The 22294-nt window shown below is 41.8% G+C and overlaps 1 protein-coding gene across 2 annotated transcripts in view; it reads left to right on the top strand.

The window, feature by feature from the left end:
• Positions 1 to 22294, top strand: part of CEP192 (centrosomal protein 192) — a 190263-nt gene that overhangs the window by 9660 nt on the left and 158309 nt on the right. For both annotated transcript variants that reach the window (XM_040353923.1, XM_040353922.1), the window contains exons 4-9: positions 1191 to 1312; positions 2364 to 2404; positions 4138 to 4279; positions 12712 to 12845; positions 16102 to 16173; positions 16342 to 16491. In XM_040353923.1, the coding sequence (XP_040209857.1) occupies positions 1191 to 1312; positions 2364 to 2404; positions 4138 to 4279; positions 12712 to 12845; positions 16102 to 16173; positions 16342 to 16491 (661 nt within the window). The remainder of the gene's footprint in view (positions 1 to 1190; positions 1313 to 2363; positions 2405 to 4137; positions 4280 to 12711; positions 12846 to 16101; positions 16174 to 16341; positions 16492 to 22294) is intronic.

Below are 22294 nucleotides of genomic sequence, written 5' to 3'. Positions count from 1 at the left end.
GTCATTTAGAACAGCTTACTGAACACCTTACTGAGGAGGAACAGGAAGTGAGAAATTCGGACATAGGAAAAAAAAACATTTAAAAGGGAAATCGAAGGAAAAGGTAAGTGAACCAACAATGCACTAGCTTAAAGTAACCTATTAAGAAAATAAAAAACAAACCTTTACAACCCCTTTAAAGTAGGCATTGTATGATACCACAGGTACATTTTATGGTTCACAAACAGCCCTTTAGGACCAATTCACATGCATATGTGTGTGTGTGTGTGATATATCCAACTCTGGGCAGAAAGGCTGGATTTACACCTATGCAGTTTTAGTGCTTTTTGCACTGCAGTTCATTTAACATTGTTTCCTATGGAACACGTTCTGTAGTGCAAATCTGCAAAAAGAACTAAAACTGCATAGGTGTGAATCCAGCCTAATGCCGCGTACACACGAACGGAATTTCCAACAACATATGTTCAATGTGAGCTTTTGGTCGGATATTCCGACCGTGTGTATGCTCCATCAGACTTTTGCTGTCGGAATTTCCGACAACAAATGTTTGAGAGCTGGTTCTCAATTTTTCCAACAGCAAAAGTTCTTGTCGGAAATACCGATCGTCTGTATGCAATTCCGGCACACAAAAATCCTACACATGCTCTGAATCAATTTGACGCATGCTCGGAATAATTGAACTTAATTTTTCTCAGCTCGTCGTAGTGTTGTACGTCACTGCGTTCTTGATGATCGGAATTTCAGACAACATTTGTGTGACCATGTGTATGCAACACAAGTTTGAGCCAACATTCCGTCGGCAAAAATCCACGGCTTTGTTGTCGGAAATTCCGATCGTGTGTACGCGGCATTAGTCTAATTTTCTCTACCCTTTACCCCTTTTAGGGCCTATTAACAAGTATGAACTTGTGTTTTTTAATGAATATGTTCTGTGTTGACATAATTTAAGGGCAACTTGAAATTAAAGGGAATCCCATAAAGTGCATCTACAAATGGCGTTACAAACATGAGTTAGCAAGCACCCTCAAGCTTGACTCCAGCCTTATGCCATCCTTTGGGAAGCTTATTAATTATGGAAAATTGCTGCAATATCAGTTGGTGGAAAATAAATTGGAAAAAGTCATTCTAGAAAAGCAGATTTGTTTGTATTATGATGACAGCAGTATATTACAAACATTACTTTTTAACAGGGAGTACTTGGATACATTTCTTGGGGCTAAAAATCAAGCGCAAGATGCTGATGTGATGGACAAGTCGTCAAAGGAGTCAAGTCGTCTGGTTTTGGATTCCTTGCCTAATGAAAGAAATGATGGTATGGTGGTGTGTGTGTGCTTTTTAATTATTTTTTGTTTAAAGCGAGTCTAAACAATATTTTTTTTATTAAAAAAAAAAAAAAAAAAAAAAAAAGGTTTATGCATACCTGCCCACTGCAAAGATATTGCACAGCTGTTCCTTACCTCCTCTTCTGGACTTCACCACCTCCCCCCAACAGTGTTCTCCACTTCTCCATCCACGAGTGCCCCCTCAGAGTGCCTGTCCTGAGGATGCACCCGTGTGGGTCCGCCCCCGAGCTGGACGATGTGTGTCCATAGAAAACTCACAGCTTGCTCGTCCATGCCCTCCCACTCCCTCCTTACAGGATCTGACTGACGTGGCTCCTGCTACTGCCTTCTGTAAGAGGAAGAGCGGAGACTTTGGTTCTAGTGGACGGAGGAGTCTTGTAAGTGTTAATGGGTATTGTGTAACAGTGGGGCTCCGTTCTGGGACGACATGGAAACATTGACTGGGGTGCTGACATCACTAGATTCCAGGACAGTTAAGTGTCCTAATAAAAATCAGAAGCTACAGTATGTGTAGCTGCTGACTTTTCATTTTGTTGTGGGGACGAGGACTGTATGTCAGAAGGTAGCTTTTTATAACATTTCGTCATTCACTACCAAATCTGTTCCAGCTTACCAGGTGGAACGGGCAGGAGCTTCACTTGAGCAGGTTTTTCCAGTAATCATGGTTGACAGGCATGTATTGCTGGGTATGCTGGCATAGCAGAACCTGTGTGTGTTTAAGAAAGCCATAAAAAAAAATCATGTCATAAATGACAATTACAGTTGCTTGTGCTGTCAATCAAACTGTGATGCCATCAAATGGCTGGTGTCATAACTGATGGCAGGCAGCACCATGGCAACTGCAGATCAAACGGATTAAGATGACAGCTTCCTTGGCTGCAAAGGATAGGAATGTATAGTCAGACTTGGTATTAACATGGCATGGCATCATTCCTTACTACCCACCCTTTAAAAACATTTTGGGAAATGTAAGTAGTAATTATGTGAATTTTTATTCTTATTTATTTATTTTATTTTTAGGCTTTTCAAATGGCTTGGTTTCAGATGCCAAACTTGGTAAGGTAAGTCCTCCATTTTGAGCAAGCAAGCCACTGGCAGTAAACGTTTTCCCCACTGGCAAGAGGTTGTTCATAATGATTAAGTGTTAATTATACTTCTCTATCTCTGTGCTGTCCTTTCTTAGAAACCAGGTGTTATAAAGTGGTGGTAAACCCAAAAGCAAGCATCTAATAAATTGCAGTTTACCAATTCTTGGACATGATGGCTACAACATTCGTCTTCCTTTTTTAGACTTTCATTCCCTTATTTTCATCTGTTGAAGTCAGTTCTTTTTCAACAGAACAATCAGGTTCAGTTTCCAGTGGCAGAAGCTCTGTGCAGGGGAGGACTGACCACAGCTGTGAAATGGCTTGAAAGTGATGTCGCCCATTATCTACTTTGGGCCTTTTGTTGTTGGCTGCCTCTCCTGCACGCGCCTCCACACTTAAGCCACCGCTGATGCTGGAACCGGACTGGATTGGTTGCAGAATAGGTAAATACAGCGAGTTTTGCTTTACTGGGTTAGATTAGGTTTAGAATGTGGCAGAGAGATGAAGGCAGGCCAAGATTTGATAAGCTCTGGAGAGTTTAAGGAAACAGACATTTTTATTAATGGACTGGGACATTAGGGGGGTATAGGTTTTGGCCCCCTCTTATCCCTCTCCTTTTTTTTTTTTTTAACCAATATGAGTCTATTTCCCCTCTCTTGCTGTGTGTGTGTGTGTGTGTGTGTGTGTGTGTGGTGTGGTTTTTCTTGTCTAGGCCCTTATACAAAACTAGGTTAAGAATATAAGTTGTTTTTAGTAATAATATATAAAAAAAATATGTAACACCAGAGATGGTTGGTTAAGGAACTATCTAAACTAGCACTTTTTCCCCCTCCTTCCCTTTTTTCCCCCCTTTTAGGCACAGGCCACTTTGCACTTTAGAGAATTCTGATTCTAGTACCCTAGATCATAAACCCAAATATATAATTTTATCCCTTCCTTCCCCCCCTTTTTTTTTTTTTTTTCTCTTTTTTTCTTCTTATTTATTTTTTCTCTTTGAGGCTCTGGCCACTGTGCACCTGCACTTCAGAGAATATTGACTAGTATCCTAGATCCTCAACACAATATATAATCACATTTCCTTCCCCCCCCTTTTTTTTTTTTTTTTCTTTTTCTCCTTATTTTTGCCCTTGCACTGAGTCTAGTACTCTTCCAACACATAATATACAAATTCACTACCCTGATACAGGGCACTTTGCACTTTAGATAGTTTTGATTCTAGATCCTAAACTCATAATATATAATTTCATCCCTTTTCCTCCTTTTTTTTTTTTTTTTTTTTCCCTCTCCTTTCTTTTACTGCCTCACTTCCATCCCATATCTCTCCAATGTCATCGACCCCTCTAGCTAGGGAAATGTAACAGGGGGAGCCAAATTTTTGGATAAATCGAATATAGGAGGAGTAAACTGTTATGTCTACCAATGGTATGAGTATTTACATACTGTAATGGAAAAGATTAATAAAGACAATTTGAAGAAAATGTGGCAGAGAGCAGGTTTAGCGTTAAGTTTTGCCTGAACCTTTAAAAACAAGAGGGAAAACGAATACAATCTGATTGGTAAGCTGCAATATGTTACATTTTTGTTTTGTGGTTTCATATTGCTTAAAGGTGAACCATTTTGCTTTTAAAAAAACATTTTATGTTCAAAGCTACTTCTCCATGTTTGATTTTTTTAAATTTTATTTTTTTTTTTTTTTGTTTTTTAAGGTTTACAGCACGCCCTCTTCATTGAAAGATGCTGAGAAAGCAGAGTGTGGTTCTCCAGGTGACGAGATACGTTTATCTGTAGCAAGTTTTCTGGAAAATGAAAAGTTGATATCTATTGCAAGCTTAGATGCTAGTTCTTCAGGTAATAAAACTATCTTAAAAATTTATATAAAACAAATATATAAATCAGCTGGGTTCATAAATGTTAGAACGATGGTAGCAAAGACAAGTAACATTACTTATCCAGGTTTACTTTTTTATTTTTTTAAGTGCAATTAGGGTGTAAGCGCACTGAAGGCAGGGAATAATATGATTTAACAAGGACTTCCCTCTATTGGTGACTTTGGACCCTGGCAGATGTGCTAGTACACACTTATTACATGTCCGTAAAAGTATTGGCTTCCATGCAAATGGGACTCCTCATGCTGAAGACCCCCCCCCCCCCCCCCCTCCTTGCAGGAGCCACTTGTAATGGGTCCTCTGCCTTCTCCCTTGGTTGTAGGCGGAGCCTCACTCCCCCTGACATCACCAGAATACCTTTGCCTGGTGGGGTCTGGCAGTTACATAAGCAGGGCACATACTGATTACGGTAAAGTAGTTGTGTTGGCACAATTAGAATGATAGCCAGTGCTGTAATTCAAGAAGTTAAAGTTTACACACAAAATCTATGCAAATACAATACAGTGCAATAAACACCAGTGACGGAAAGTCCCACACTCCGCTTGAGTACTTCTGTCAGTATATCACTTCCCAAGTCCTGGAACACAAGACTAATAGATCTGTCTATAGTAAGCTCCAAGAACCAGACAACACCAGTATTGGAGTACATCAGGAATAAAAAATGGGAGGTGTGGTATACACTGTGCTGCCTAAAGAAAAAACGCTGCGAACAAGGCTAAAAAAAGAACAAATTGGCAAAAACAGAAATATAGAGAAAAGTGTAGCGCTTAGTTCATATGTATCAGAACGATCAATATATTACATAAATATGTGAATGGTGATCACAAATACTGATAATAGTGTGACACACTGAATGTGAAAAATTATATAAATAAAGTCCATGCAATTGTATTACACCAAATAAATGATGAAATGCATAATACATGAATATATCTAAGTGCAGCATAATACAGTCCATGGAAATGGATTCCACCACGTGAAGGTAAATTGATGTGAACATGGAAATCTTTTTCTTCTTTTAGTGAAAATTGACCACCACCAGTTAGAAATGGAGGCTTACCAGAAAGGGTGGACTTATGGTGACGTATGTCGCCACAAGTCAAAACAGGCTTGTAAGTGCGGTTCTCAATCATGCGAACAAGGAGTATGTTGATATACACATCGGATTGTCTGATAGATGATACTTCGACAGATGGGAAGACATACGATGGAAAGGGAAGTTCCTCAACAATCTCGCTCCTGGTATAAAGTAGTATAGGATCCCTTAGTAGTTCCCTTGACCAGCAGTTCTTGTGCTGCTGGTCAAGGGAACTACGATTCTCAGCATAAACATCTTTCACATTCTACAAAAAAAATTAACTAACTTTACCACCCCCCAACCAAAATTGCTTTTGAAGGACTGCTGCGCAAATGCATTGTGTAATCCAAAGCTGTGGATAATAGTAATTGATAGAATCTCCCCACCCAAAAATTAAGTGTATAACACGACCCCTCACGTAGTCACACTGAATATAAAGATAGTCGGGCTAATTCTTCTTCTTATTATTATTATGCCATTAGTGTATTTCTTACTGTGAGATAATACTTAAGTGTTCATATTACTCTTCTGTAGCTCGTTCCCCACTTAAGTGGTCAATGAAAAGTAATGGTGATTGTCTTCAGAGACCAGTCTTATTGCCTTTCTCCTTAGTCCTGTGGTATTGCCGCTGTGATGAATGCCAATCTTAAGGGGAGAAAATGGAAAACCGTCTCCGAAACAAAAACCTAGAGCAGCAGTTCATATAAGGTTTCAATGGAATATCCTGGTTGGAGCAACGGATGAATATATCTATACCCACAGTGTGGAGAAAACTTGGTTCTTGACGCAGCAGAGAATCAATTTTTAAGACTTCCCGAGGGCTCTCACCAGTCCCATGGATTGCATACGGTTAGCTGGACATCTCCATAGTTTCCCGTCACTCAGTGACATCGCAGTTCAGCCAATTTCTCTTCCTGCACTAACTGAACAGGGTTCACTCCCCATAGCACTCTACAACTGTGCAGTTATCACCATGCTAGGTGCTCTTGTGCCATATGTAGCCTTTATCTGAGAAAACTGCATGTATTGCTACACCAGTGTGGGCAGATCCTCGGCCCGCTGGTGCAGCCTATGTCGATGCATTTTGCATGTGTGCTTTGTCAGGACATTCTGATGTTCCTTCTCCCCAACCTTTTAGGGGGCAGAACTCCCGCCTTCCTTTTTTTATGGATTGCTCGGCACATCCTAAAGGGTCTTCTACTTATGACGTGACTAACTATATGAAAGTGGAGAGTGCTTAGCCCTACCTTGGACACCATTTCACATACATCAACCAACTGCATCTATTTTAAGTGGAGATACTGATCTCGGGGCCCCAGATCAACCTCCCATCTGACACCATCTATAAAGTGCCCTTAACACAAATCTAGTTTTCCAAAAAGACATTGACTCCTTTTGCTATTGAGCCCCTTGAGTACCAAAGTCCCTGTGCACATAGCACTTGTCCTTGTTAAAATCGGAGCTGTGATTTGGAAATGGAATTCTGTTTTTATTAGTCAGTGTGCACTTTTACACAGGTAGAACCCCTAATTATGGGCATTTCGACTCGTGTGCAAATCATCATGTTTCCGAAAGGCAATCTGCATTTGGATTTTCAGAGGGGTCTGACAGGCAATGAGGAGGCGATGTGACATAATTGACATGGGTTGCTTTTGACAGGTAGTAAAGTATAGTTTTTGATGTGGGTGCAAATATTGCAACTGCAGCATGTAAAAATCCCAGTTTGCGACATTGCAGCTTAAAGTATTACTAAACCCACAACAGTAAAATCAGTCTGTATATGCAGTAAAGTTTGCTTGTTATAGTCACTGTGGGTCCTAAGGGGTTAATCCTCTGCATTGTTTAAAAAGACTGTTTTGATCCTATCTTCTCTGATCCTCCTGTTATTCCCCTGTCCCCAATACATCTCCTGATAGTAAAGAGTCTTTGAAGTCACTCTACACATTGTCGTGTAAGAATTCCCTTGGGCTTTGTATGCAAATCCACACCGCGCCAAAATGTGCACTTCCAGCGTCTCAATGCACACAAAGCACAAAATGATTCCTTTGTGCTTTTAAAAGCACGTTTTGTATCGAGCTCTTTGGTACAAGGAATTTGAAGTACTTCATGGCACCAGGTAGAATCAGAAACAATGCTGCTTCAAGCTGGAATCTCAAGCTTCTGGGCAGAGCACAGAAACTCGGGTTCTTTTATTCATTGGAAACAAAAGAATAACAAAGCAGGAAGTGATGGCCCCAACAGCCATTCACTTACCTTAATACAAATTGCCATGACAGGAAATGACAAACCGTAAAGGGGGGGCATTCACAGGAGGGAAGGGTGAGGATGTGCACACACCCCATCTTAGCCAGCATGGAGCCCACTCAGATACTGTTCAAAGTAAAACAGTATTTAATAAGATCATTCTACTTGTTCTTACAAGCTTGAGACGATCTTTGGGGACATTGCTGCTGCTGTTGTCAATATACGGTACAAGTACACCGACAACGCAGATATCAATGTCCTCCTAAACAGATATGTATCCATAAGGGGATAATGAAGTCCGCAAGAGAGATAGATATAATGGGTTTCTCTCGTTATGCAGACTTCTTGCTTTCCAATGACTATACACATTGGAGAAGTGCAGTCCAGCGCATTGTGCTTGATGTCTACAAACCAACAAACACCCACACACACAGAGAACACATTTCAAAGTGGTTTCAATATCCTGACTGGACTTCATATGACGTCCTCAGGATATTGAGCCGCTGTGCGCCCCTGGGAGTGTGCATCGCGTCGATTGTTGTTGCAGGGTGTCAGTCTAACACCCCGCAACACCGATCTAGGTAAAGATTTTTGTCGGAGACTCTTTACCACGTGATCAGCCTGTCCAATCACGGCTGATCAGGATGTAAACAAGAGCCGGTTATCGGCTTTTCCTCACTCGCGTCTGTCAGACGCGAGTAGAGGAGAGGCGATCGGCTGCTCCTCTGATGGGGGGTTTGTGCTTATCGAATTATTGGCACAGCCCCCCCGAGGATGCCCACACTAGACCACCAGGGAGGCCTACCACCAGGTATGCCACCCTAGACCACCAGGGATGCCAATCAGTGGCCATAATGGGCATCACTGATTGGCAGGCATTGTTTGGCACTGACTGGCATCCATAAGTACAATATAATACAGTACATCCGTGCCGCCTTTTAGTGCCACCTATCAGTGCCCCATCAGTGCTGCATATTAGTGCCCATCAATTCCACCTCATCGGTGCCCATCAGTGCAGCCTCATCAGTGAAGGAGAAAACTTACTTATTTACAAAGTTTTTTAACGGAAACCAAAAAAAAAAGCATTTGTTTTTTCAAAATTTTCGGTCTTAATTTTTTTTTAGCAGAAAATAAAAATCCCAGAGGTGATCAAATACCACCAAAAGAAAGCTCTATTTGTGGGAACAAAATGATAAAAATTGAGTTTGGGTACAGTGTAGCATGACTGCGCAATTGTCATTCAAAGTGCAACAGAGCTGAAAGCTGAAAATTGGTCTGGGCAGGAAGGTGTATAAGTGCTCTGTATGGAAGTGGTTAAGGGTGCACTAATATTTACTAATATATATGCTTCTGTGTACTGTGGGAGACCGGATATAATGAATGCAGGATCTTGGTTTTAGTAACACTTTTAAGGGTGTGAAAAATAAATACAAATTAACTGCCCCCTTAACGAGCCCTTGATCCTCTCAGAAATCCTGTGAGCTTGCATCTTCCTGTCTTTTGTGCTGTACGGAAACTACAAACCGTATTAATAGTCATGCTAAACACAGTTCTGTGCACTGTCGAATGTTTTAGCACTTCTGTCCTAGGGTGACCATTCTTCTCCTTCATAGGCTCTAGTAACATGAGTAAATGTTGTCATCCTGTGGCAGAAGGTGCTTACCAGGTTAGGATTACCAAAGGACTGGGATTTCTACCTACCGCACACATTGGCATTAATTCCTCGGGGCCTACAAAAGCTGTCTCGCTCAATTTTTGCAGGCCATGGTGGACCAGGGGATTGACCTGAACACCCTAAAAATACAAAAAGCCCTGTCTGTCTTTGGACCAGAGGCTCGCGCTGGAGCCTCTGATTAAAAGGTTTCTGTTAGCAAGGGAGAGGTTGACCCCTGTATAAATAGATTAATTCCTGCCGTGCAATCTGACGCTGGTCCTGGAGGCACTGGTGAAAGTGCATTTCGAAACTGCACTAGAAATTAAGCGTCAATTTTACTGAAAAGGGGTTGTAAAGGTGTTTTTTTTTTTTTCATCTTGATGCATCTAATCCATTAGGGTGAAAAAACACCTGGCAATTATGAGCGCCCCCCCAGTTTTACTTGCCTGAGCCTGTATCACGAGAACGTGCCCGCAAGCTAAGCCTCTTGGGAGAGCGCTTCCCCTGAAGGGGATTAGCTCTTGTTGGGAGGAGCCGAGACAGCCGCCAAGGGACCCCAGAAGACGAGCATCTGGCCACTCTGTGCAGAACGAACTGCACAATGGAGGCAAGTATAAAATGTATGTTATTTTTTTAAAAAAAAACCTTGTAACCCCTTTTAACCTTTTTACTGTCTGTTACTACAGCCAGAAGGGTAAGCGACCTGCAGGCCCTGTCAACTAAGGAGCCCTTTTTGCTGGTAATGGATGATTGAGTGGTTCTGAGGCAAGACCCCCACTGTATCTTCCCATGGTCGCCTCCCAGTTTCATAGATCTGAAGAGATTTTTTTTTTTTGTGCCCTTTTTGTGAAGGAGAGGAAAAATTGTATTCACAAGATGTCAGAAGGTGTTTTACTGACACCCCTAGATGGGGTGAAAAACTTCAGGAAGTCGGGTCACCTTTTGATTCTATTTATTGGCCCTAGAAAGGGATGGAAAGCATCTAGAACTACAGTGGCTAGGTGGATCAGGCAGACTATAGGAATAGCTTATGAGCAAGCACGGTTCCCAATACCCGTAGACCTCAAAGCCCATTTCACAAGATCTCTGGTGGCCTCATGGGCAGAAAGAGCCAGAGCCTCAATAGAACAGATTTGTTAGACAGCCACATGGAGGGAAGCAAGACACCTAAAACATTATAGAGTGGAACTGCTATTGCCTCAGGGTCTGACATTTGGAAGAAAGGTCTTATAAGCGGTAGTCCAACCCTAAGGTAGACCTTGAATTTCCTGTCCTTCCTTTTCGGTGTGCCGTCCTGGAAGATGACCGAAAATGACCCGTTCAAGGACGACAGTCCTACTGCCTACTTTTTTAATGTAATCACTATGGGAAAAGGTTTTCCTCTTGCATCTGGATAACCAATTACTTTGTCAGAACTGAGGTGCAGGGGAAAGGATGGAGCCTTTTTTAACCTCATGTGTTTGTCAGGTGCACCAGTCATCTCTCAGGTGTGCCGCCCTTGAAGATTTGCTAAAAAAAAAAAAAAAAGCAGTTGGGCCCCTTTCACACTGGGGCACGACGTGCGGTGGCGGTATAGCGCCGCTAAAAATAGCGGTGATATACCATCGGAATTGCCGTGGAATTCGGCCCTAGCGGTGCGGTATTAACCCTCGCTAGTGGCCGAAAAAGGGGTTAATTGCCCTAGTGTGACTGTAGGGGGCTAGAAAGGCCAGTGTTGGGCTTACCTACAAGGGATGGCAAAACCAACACTGCCCTAGTGTGACTGTAGGGGGATAGAATGGCCCCCACAGTCGCACTAGGGCAGTGTTGTTTTTGCCATCCCTTGTAGGCGCTCTGCTGACCGGACACTGGTGGGACAGCGAGTAGGCGTGACTTTGTGTCTGTTATATGGGGCTACTTTTGTGGCTAGACTGTGATGGGACACTTAATACCCTAATGTCTGTAACCTCTTGTTTACGTACCACAGATACTTTGTCTTTTTACTAATTTGCTTGTTTTCTTTTGTAGAATCTCATTATTACACTGAATTTATACTATTCCCCTGAAGAAGCCAATGTTTTGGTGAAACATGTTGGGATAATTCAGTTTGTATTCAATGTACCAAAATATATATTGATCTCTATCTTGCTTACTTTGATGTGTAAACAATTGTTTGTACAAATAAATGTTGTCTTCTTTTAAAAGATTTTACGTGACCAATCTTGTGACTGGCACCGTTATAATCCCATCCCCCCTTCCTTTGCTATTCACTCGATCAGGGATGAGGTGCCATATCTAAAGAGGACACACTAGCCACCTCCCTGCTATGTTGGCTATCTATTTGCTTGGCATAACTTCATCTTTCACATTTATGCATTTTTTTTTATTAAACCGTTTCCCCCCCCCCAAAAAAAAGCACTTGAAAAGTTGCTGTGCAAATACCGTGCAAGTTAAGGTCTATCAACCGCTATTGTATTCTCTAGGGTCTTTGCTAAAAAAAAAAAATAATGTTTAAGGGGGTTATACAATTTGGAGACAAATGTCAGCATTGACCTGGAAGTGGGTTAAAGAAAATAATCGGTCCCTACAGTCAAACATGGTTGAGGTTCACTGATGTTACTGGATATCTTGATCATGTGCATGGCGTTATGAAATCGCAAGACTACCAAAGAATTCTGCGGTGCAATGTGGGGCCCAGTGTCAGAAAGTTGGGTCTCTGTCAGAGGTCATGGGTCTTACGGCAGAACAATGACCCAAAGCACAGGTCAAAAAAGCACCCAGAAATGGTTTGACCAAGTGCTGGAGAGTACTGTACTGGCCAGTAATGAGTCCAGATTTAAATCCCATAGAGCACCTGTGGAGAAGCAGTAAATTAAAGGAACCCTTCTAATCGGAGACTTGGATCAGCTGGCGATAGGTCTAAAATTACATTAGAGTGGTGTAAGAAACTCATTGATGGTTACAAGAAGTGATTGATTTCAATTATTTTTTCCAAGGGATGTGCTACCAGATGACCAATTTATTGGCACCCTCAATTTAATAAGTCCAGATTTGGCTTTTTGTTTCCATTTTGAGTCATACCAGCACAAACCAAAGGAAATAAACATGAGAATGCCTAAACATTTATAATGCGATGTGGTGCATTATCTGACAAATGCAGGTGCGCCAATATTTTTGGCCATGACTGTACATGCAAACGTTTTATATTTTCTTTTAAACTAATTGGGTTTTTCTTTTTAAAAATAAATACAATTGAATGGGTTCTTTTACAAGGTAAGGATCCACATTTACTTTAAATTTGTTATATTTTCAGGATTATTTTCAGATTTTAAATTGCTTATTGCACTTACAGTATATGGCGAATTGCATTGCCATGTTTTTCTTTATCATTGCTGTGATTTGATTTGCATTTGTGAGCATCTTATTTTCTTGCTTACAGATGAAGAGCTAAATGATGAAGAGTTTTACGATGATGAGTTAGAAGCATACTTTAAAAAACTTCGTCCACCTGGAATGCAACGTGGAGTTATTGAAGGACAGGAAATTCAAGAGCCAAAAAGAGCTTCTTTCACGGTAGAAAGGATTAATGCTGATATCGCATGTTAAAATGACTAACTCTTGTGACTTCTGCCTTATAATTCCCTTGACTTCCTATGCTCTGCAGCTTTATACTATAATTTTAATTGATCTTTATCAGAATCATTTGTCTGACACAGGTGAAAAAATGTGTTCGATCAGAAACTATTGATAACATTTCTACTTGGTTTAACTTCAACTTGCCAGTGTCGCAATTGATACCCTTCATCCAATTGATAATGTGAACTTTTTTTATGTGGTTTAAGGGTGGTGTGTGTTAAATATATAAAAAAAATTATATATATATATATATATATATATATATATATGTGGCAACCCTAAAGGTACTCACTAATAAGAACATAGTGATAACGGCCACTAGCAATAATTGCATGTATAATCTGGCAGTCGCTCATCTTGGGGAGAAGAGCTAGTGTAAACCTTTTTATCTAAATGCAGGGAGTACACATCGCCTACCTGGGGGTGATACCTGCTGCAACCAGTCTTCAGAGGAGTATCTGAGGGCCCTCTCCAAGATGGCAGAAAGCAGGGAATGCTGGGGTGGAATGGGTCCTGAAAACCACTGGTTGTGGAACCTGGACGTAGCTCCTCATACAATATTCCCCCTAGGGGTCATTGTTTTTTGCCTCTGACTCCCTTCACCTTTTTTATGGACGTTTTGTACACAGCACATAACTAGAACTTCCTGCTCTGGAGAATATTGTGTTTTTTTTTTTTTTTTTTTTTTTTTTTCATTTATTTGAGGCATTTTTGCCTTGGTGAGACCAGCTCTGCAGCCAATGGGTTGTGGTTATGGGAGTTTTCCACAACCTTAAGGTATGGGCTTGGCGTCTATCCTTCTAGCGGGGGTTCTGATTGTGTCCCCTTCAAAGTCCTTCGGACCCTCAGTTTTTCTTTTGAGTTACTTTGCCAGAGGCATGTGGAGTGTCTTTCCTTTTCTCTGAAAACGTACTGTACTTTTGGTCGTAACCTAAATGTTTATATTTAGAAGCTATTGAAAATCCAATGTCAATTTCTATCTTTGTCGTACAGAACACAGGCTGAGTATTCATAGACCCTGATTTATAGGATGGTACCGTCAGTAGTTTAGTCACTGGAAAGCTGGGCACTCCACCAACTCCATAACCCTTAACCACACCATGAGACCTCTTCTTCCTTGGGGAGGATTCACGCTGGGCTTAACCACTTATTTCCAATCACCCATTGCTGCATGGATAAAACTCCTCTCCCGAGCTTGCATGGTAAAGACTAAACTCCACCTTTTTGCTTTTAAAATGCTCTTTCAAGCAGATTGTTGGGCATTTCCTGGGTATTCTAGCATCATGCCTCCTATTTCCCAGCTTTGTTAGGCCACCACCTGAGCTTCTTTAATTCCTTTTCAAAGCGTTTCCAGATGGATGTCCAATGTTCTGCGGCTGCAGCTTTCATCCACAAACCTTTTTTTTGTAGGCATTCCTAAAGTTGAGTTTCTTGACCTTTTTGTTGGGTCTAATGGCACAGTTTTTGTTTCCTAGTTGCCCACTCCTTTTTTGCTTGGGGAAATCTTGCGGTCTATGAATACTCCATAACAAAATAGCAAGAAGGGCATGGCAGCCTAGTGCAATACCCATATACCTTTTGATGCATGTTAATGACTGCTACACATCATTGTGTCATTTGTGCATATCCAGTGCTGCAGGCTGAGACTATGGTTGAAGTTTGCTTTTGTTTTATGCTAGAAGCCGAATACTCATCAGAGTTTGAACATAATTCTCCTACTTTTCTTATAATAAACTCTGCCATTGATAATTTGCTAGGATGGTGCTCTTTGTTTTTTGATTTGAATGCCTCTGTATGAAAGGGGCTACAAAGCCTAGGGAGCAACTGGTAAAATGTGAAAAATTCAAGCCAATAGCAAAATCCATATCTTGGAATACAGTTTAGGACAAAAACTACTTTCCCTTCTATTCCTGGTGTACTTTGCATTGTTTGCTGTTTGACTCCGTGTGGAGTAGGGTCCTATCACCTGAATGTACTAGCCTGTAACCTAGGGTCTATGAATACTCAGCCTGTGTCGTGTGTTGTCCTCCAAGATGTAAGGTTTACAGGCAAGTCAAACTTTGTTTAGTTTTTGAAAAGATGTGACTTCCTATAGGTCCTGGTGACTTGTCTCTTTACATAAAGTGATTGGATCCAAAATTGAGTTACAGAAAAAATGTCACGTGTACAGTGTTGCATGACCATGCAATTGCCATTCAAAGTGTGACAGTGCTGAAAGCTGAAAATTGTCCTGGGTAGGAAGGTGGTGAATGTGCTCTGTATTGAATGAATTAAAAAAAAAAAATCCTGAGGGAGATGAAATACCTGCAAATGTAGTGTAATTGGTATCGCACCATCCCTCTTCTTTATATACTTTAGAGTGGAGTTCCACCCAAAAATGGAACTTCCACTTGGAATCCCCCCCCCCCCCCCTCTGGTGTCACATTTGGCACCTTTCAGGGGAAGAAGATACCTGTGTAATACAGGTATTTGCTCCCACTTCCTGGCATAGATCACCGCAGTTATCTACACCATGTCTGGTGCCTACATGGTCCTCCCCTGCTGTCTTCTGGGAAACAGGTCCCAGAAGACGGCAGGGACCAGTGAGGACACGCAGCGTGACTTGTGCATGCGCAGTAGGGAACCGGGAAGTGAAGCCACAACGCTTCGGCTGCCGACATCGCGGGCCCCCTGGACGTATAAGTGTCTATTTATTAAAAATCAGCAGCTGCAGTATTTGTAGCTGCTGGCTTTAAAAAATATTTTTTTTTTTTTAAGGCAGACCTCCGCTTTAAGTCTGGATTCACACTGGTGCGATCAGACATTGCATGTGATTCACAACGCATTGCTGTCTGTGTGATGTGAATTCAGCCATACGGTTTGGTGAATTTGCATCCAGTTCGAACCAAAATGGCACAGGACCCTTTTTTTTTTTTTTTTTTTTTTTCTGTCTGATTTCTCAGTTCGGTTTTCAGAGGGCAGTGTGAACTGCCTACTAGTGAGATGCGATGCAGGAACCCGCACTGGAATTATGCTGGCTCTCGCATCGCACAAGTCTGAACTACTAACCCAGAACAAATGCTCTGAATCGGTGACTCAAAGAATTTATCATAGAGGCCAAGCATAACAACCAAACCACTAGCTACCCAATGTTTCATTGTATTAAAATAAAATCAAGATTTTCACAGGCTTTTTTTTTATTTTTTTTTATCAGGCAATGAACTCCTTTATAGACAGAGCTACAAATGAACAACCTAATGATCTTCAGTATGATGATGACTTTGAGGTACATTTTAAAATTTCTTATTTCTGCATACCAAAGATAGTGAAACCCTGTGTCAAGGTCACAACGGAAAAATATCGCAATAACGGTTCTTGGCGATTAATTGTGCAGCTCTTATGTGTTTTTTATTATCCAATTGGTAGCATTTCTTTATTTCCTTCTGTATCCCAGGAGGACTTCCAGATGCTTCAGGTCCGGCTTGCAGCGACAGGAATGGATTCAGCTCCAGCTAGTGATGATGACCTAGAATATGAGTTGGAGAAAGTTTCACAGCAAGCCTTACAAAGAGAACGCTTCCTAGAGAATACAGCAAGCCATTTGGTATAGATATCTTATTGTGTGTGTGTGTGTGTGTGTGTGTGTGTGTGTAATTTATGTATGTATATATGTGGCTGCTGCCACAACCGACATATCCATCTTTTCTGTGGCCGGTCCTGTAAACGATAATGGTGGTCTCTGCGAGATCAGTTATCGGCGGCGGGAGGGGTGCCCCCCTCTTTCGCCGCTCTCCCGTGCCCTCCGCCGCTTACCGGAGGCTATCGGGTCCTTAACGCTGTTTGCCATGGATACAAGATGGCCCCCAATAATCTCCATAGCAAAACGTCACTTCCGCCCATGCGTCTTAAAGGCACATTTTTTTCAAATGACAATTTTTTTTTATTTTTTTTTTTCTATTGCATTTTAGGCTGCATTCACACCTGAGCGTTTTGTATCCTGAAGCTATAAAACGCTAGAGGGGAAAAAATACATTATTCTCAAAGGAGATGGTTCACATCTCCACTCCATAACGCCTGAAGCTTAGGCGCGAATCGGGCTGATTTGGACGTTTTTGAACGTTTGTATTCCCATGGAAACGCTCGATTCAAGCGTCTAGCGCGACAATGAGCGTTTCTACGGGAGTTTTTTCGCTTTAATCTGTTCTGTGAAATAGAACATTCACCCAGGAAGAAGATAAAATCTACAAACATAGCAACAAATGATGAAAGAGATGATCATTTTTCCTATTGGCTAAAATAAAACACAACGAAGTTCAAAAACGTCGGACAACGCTGTATGCAAACGCGTAAATACACGCGACACCACGCCGGAAATGCGGCCTTAGTCTAAATATGAGATCTGAGGTCTTTTTGACCCCAGATCTCATATTTAAGAGGACCTGTCATGCTTTTTTTCTACATCCCTTGTAATAGAAATAAAAGTCATTTTTTTTTTTATTTTTTTTTTTAAACACGGTGTAAAAAATAAAATAAAACATTTTTTAAAGCTCCCCGACGAGCTTGCGCACAGAATCGAACGCATACGTGATTATCAGCTATGGAGATCTTTAAGAGTAACATTTTGCCGACATGTTAACATTGTCTCTCACAATATTAAAAAAAAAAAATTGGGCTAACTTTACTGTTTTCTTTTTTTTATTCCAGACCAATATGCTGCTACATGACCCAAGGGGTTTTTACAATTCGGCACTGCGTCGCTTTAACTGACAATTGCGCGGTCGTGCGACGTTGCTCCCAAACAAAATTGGCGTCCTTTTTTTCCCACAAATAGAGCTTTCTTTTGGTGGTATTTGATCACCTCTGCGGTTTTTATTTTTTGCGCTATAAACAAAAATAGAGCGACAATTTTGAAAAAAATTCAATATTTTTTACTTTTTGCTATAAAAATTTCCCCCCAAAAACATATATACATTTTTTATTTTCTCAGTTTAGGCCGATACGTATTCTTCTACCTATTGTTGGTAAAATAGGGGATAGTTATATTGCATTTTTATTAATAATTTTTTTTTTTTTTACTACTAATGGCGGCGATCAGCGATTTTATTTATTTTCCAGTGACTGCGACATTATGGCGGACACTTCGGACAATTTTGACACATTTTTGGGACCATTGTCATTTTCAGAGCAAAAAATGCATTTAAATTGCATTGTTTATTGTGAAAATGACAGTTGCAGTTTGGGAGTTAACCACAGGGGGCGCTGTAGGATTTAGTGTTCACCTAGTGTGTGTTTACAACTGTAGGGAGGTGTGGCTGTAGGACTGACGTCATCGATCGAGTCTCCCTATAAAAGGGATGACTCGATCGATGCAGCCGCCACAGTGAAGCACGGGGAAGCCGTGTTTACATACGCCTCCCCCCGTTCTAAAGCTCCAGGGAGCGATCGCGACGGAGCGGCTATAAACGAATAGCCGCGCCGTCGTCCCGGATCGCTCACCGAGGGAATCCGACCGCCGCATGTAGCGGGGGGGGGGGGGGTCCTCGATCGGACCCCCGACCCACGTCTAGGCAGGGACGTACAGGTACGCCAATGTGCCTGTACGTGCCATTCTGCCGACGTATATCTACATGCGGCGGTCGGGAAGTGGTTAAGAAAATAGGTAAAATTGATTGGGGAGACCCGGTTACCCCTTTGCACTTACACAATAGTCTTGTTACACTTGTTACCACTGAGCAAGCTAATTGCAATCTCTGTCCTGTCTTGTACCAATGAGTAATATCACAATGTAATACGTTCATTGATTTTATTACTAACCGGAGAAGATTGTCTCCGCTGCTACCAGTGGGGCCTCTTCCACCGCCGATAAGTGATCTCACGGCAAATCCGCCACGGAGACCACTTTTGCGTTAAAGAGAAACGCACAACGTTGTCAAATACCGGGGGGTTATGCCATGACCCCAGTATTTAGCGTCAAAGTACCTACGTACGGGTGTGTTTTGCGTGAAGTGGTTAAGGAACAATATTTCAACTTTTTAATTGTGTTCCATAAATTGACCTAGTTGTCCTTCTTGTAAAAATCGTTTTAAGATGTTTTTATATTCGACCACCTTTACAGCACCCAATGCTTTTTTTGAGATCTTTAATTTTGGTTCTCCTGAGTCTTACAGAAACCACTGTTGGAACCCATCAAGGAACTCTTTGTTTCAAGGTGGCTGCCCCTGGCAATTATGCCCTTTTAAACTTGTTTCTGAACTAGCATCCTGATCCTTCATCTAGACAAAGTGCTTTTGTGGTACAGATTTACCTTTTCTACTAAGGTTAGGCAAATGGTTCAGCCCGAGCATGAGTTTGGGCCAAACATTGGGCGTTCGAACCTGAAAATTCAGGTGTTCCAACGGTGCGAAGAGTCATCGGCTGTCATCGGGGAAGCCCACTGACGGCTGACTAAAATATTGTGCCAGTAAAGGTGTGGGCCCCAGCATGCACTGGTTTGTGGCGTCACAAGGGGACTGTGCCACCAGGTAACGTCACCAGGTGGCCGTGCCCTTACCTATATAAGAACTGTCAAACGGTGGAGAAGGCATTTGGGCAGCCGTCAATGAGTTATGTAGGCTTTTTTTATTTTATTTTTTGGGGGGTGGTTGGGGTGGGCAGTGTTGACGATGGATTTACATCTGGGAATGTGTGTGTTTACTTTTTAATAAAGGAATTGTCAAACTGTACTGTTGCTTTTTGACTTTTTTTTTTGATAAATGGGTAGGGGTACTAGGTACCTTTTTTTACTTATTCACATGGGATAAAAAAGCCTTGTTATAGGGGGGCTTCCAGATTCCAATAAGTTCTCTTGTCCCCATCAACATGAAGGACAAGGTGCTTTGGGATGTTGAGGCCCATCCCTACTTTTTACCTCAAGTGGCATTTTTCTTTTACCTTTTTTAATGAAGACGTAGTTCTTCCCTTTTTGTGTCCTGCACCAAAACACCCCAAAGATTGCTCTTCATTGTCTGGACATTATCAGAACAGTCGGCTTCCTTTAAAGCCACAGCTTCTATAAAAGAGATCGATTCCCTTGTCTTGTCAGTCTCGCAAAGGACACCCTGCTTCAAAATCCACTGTTGACAGCTGAGTAAGACCGTTCATTTCAAGAGCTTAAACTCTTAAGGATAAGAGACCTCCAGCACTCGGAGGGCGTTTCCTGGGCATTCTTACAGCAAGTCCCTGTTGCCCAGCTTTTCAAGGCTGCCACATGGTGGTCTTCACTTTATTCAAGTTTTTCCAGGTAGACATCCAAGCTTCTGCAGGTGCAGCTTTCCACCTCAAGTCTTGCAGCAACACTCGGATTTGGACCTGTAAACAATGTTGTCACATACCTGTTTGCCTTGTTGTTGCCCACCCTTCTTGGGTCCCAGGGTCTATGAATAGCGAGCCCATGTCCTGTACTGTGCAGTTAAAATAGACATTTTGACTTGTTGACTTGCCTGTAAATTCCATAGTTTACAGTACCGATTAGGGCACTTTACACCATCTTTCTTTTTGTATTTCTCTGCATTACTTGCCAAAAAGTAACAGCATCAGCTATACATTGCACCTGGAAAGTATTCACAGCGCTTCACTTTTTCTGTCTCAGAGGTCTGCAGGCAATTCCTTGGCCTTCGTGGATTGGTTTGTGCTCTGACATGCATTAACTGTGGGACCTTTATATAGACTGGCCTGTGCCTTTGCAAATCCTGTCCAGTTAACTGAATTTATCTCAGGTGGACTCCAATTAAGTTGTAGAAACATCTCGGGATGATCAGTGGAAACCAGGATGCACCTGAGCTTAATTTTAAGGGGTGGTTCCCATTGGTGTGATGTCTGAGATCGGATGTGATTCGCACTGCAGTGCAAATCATATACGATCTCTGTGCGATGCGATTTCAGCCATGAATATTGTATGGCTGAATTTGCATCAAACTTGAAGGACTTTTTTTTGGGTCTGCAGCAGAATCGTCATGCAATCCGATTTATTGTCAGTTTGCATATCACATTGCAGTATGCAAAATGATTTGGGGGTGTTAACTTAACTTTTAACTAACACTCCGACAGTTCGCCTAGGGCAGTGCTGCCGGTAGACATGTGATGAAGGAACCCGCAGTGAATTAGCAGGGTTCCTGCATTGCACCAGTGGGAACCAGCCCTAAGTATCATGGCAAAGGCTGTGAATACTTGTGTTCATGTGATATTTTTTAATAAAAAAAAAAAAAAAATTTGCAAAGATTTCAAACTTCTTTCACGTTGTCGTCGTGGTGTATTGTTTGTAGAATTTTGAGGAAGATTATTTAATTTAATCCTTTTTAGAATAAAGCTGTAACATAACAAAATGTGGAAAAAGTGAAATGCTGTGAATACTTTCCTGATGCACTGTATATTTTGGATGTTTATACAATCGTTGGAAAAGGTTACCTTTAAAGGGGTGGTAAAGGTTCATATTTTTTCACCTTAATGCATTCTATGCATTAAGATGGAAAAACATCTGATTACGTACCTGAGCTTTTGAAAGTCCCGCATCCTGAAAGAGCAGGCTTCTCGACCGGGCTTTTCGGCTCTTCTCGGCTCATTCATTGGATGATTGTTGGCAGCGTAGCCATTGGCTCCCGCTGCTGTCAATCAAACCAATGACGCGGCGCGCTGGGACCGAGTGTTAGTCGGTGGCTGTATCACGGGAGCGTGCCCACAAGCTAACCCCCTTGGGAGAGAGCTTCCCATGAAGGGGGTTAGCTGATGCAGTGAGGAACAGAGACAGCCGTCGAGGGACCCCAGAAGACCAGGATCGGGGGCACTCTGTGCAAAACGAGCTGCACAGTGGAGGCAAGTATGACATATATATAATTTGAACCTTTACAACCCATTTTAATTTAAAGGGGTTGTAAAGGATTTTTTTTTTTCCCCTAAATAGCTTCCTTTACCTTAGTGCAGTCCTCCTTCACTTACCTCATCCTTCAATTTTGCTTTTAAATGTCCTTATTTCTTCTGAGAAATGCTCACTTCCTGTCCTTCTGTCTGTAACTCGCCACCGTAATGTGAGGCTTTCTTCCTGGTGTGGAGAAAGCCTCTTGAGGGGAGAGGGGGCGAGCAGGCAAGTCAGGACACTCTATTTTGCAGATAAACGAGCTGTGTGTTAGTGGGTGTCCTGACACTCCTGCTTGCCCCCTCCCCCCAAGAGGCTTTCTCCACATAAGGAAGAAAGCCTTGCATTACTGTGGTGAGTTAGACAGAACAGGAAGTGAGCATTTCTCAATTATTATTTTTTTGAGAAATTGGAAAAGTATTTTGCTGCTGGTGTTCATGTCAACAGCCTTTGGTCAGTGGGCAAATGCCGTGCTTTTTAAGGTGTCAGTTGAATTTCAGATCAGTTTTGGGTGCTTGTG

The sequence above is a fragment of the Rana temporaria genome, chromosome 5 (genome assembly GCF_905171775.1).
Source record: "Rana temporaria chromosome 5, aRanTem1.1, whole genome shotgun sequence".
NCBI lineage: Eukaryota > Metazoa > Chordata > Amphibia > Anura > Ranidae > Rana > Rana temporaria.
Note: the sequence above shows the minus strand (reverse complement) of the source record. Positions and strands in the feature narration are given on the sequence as shown.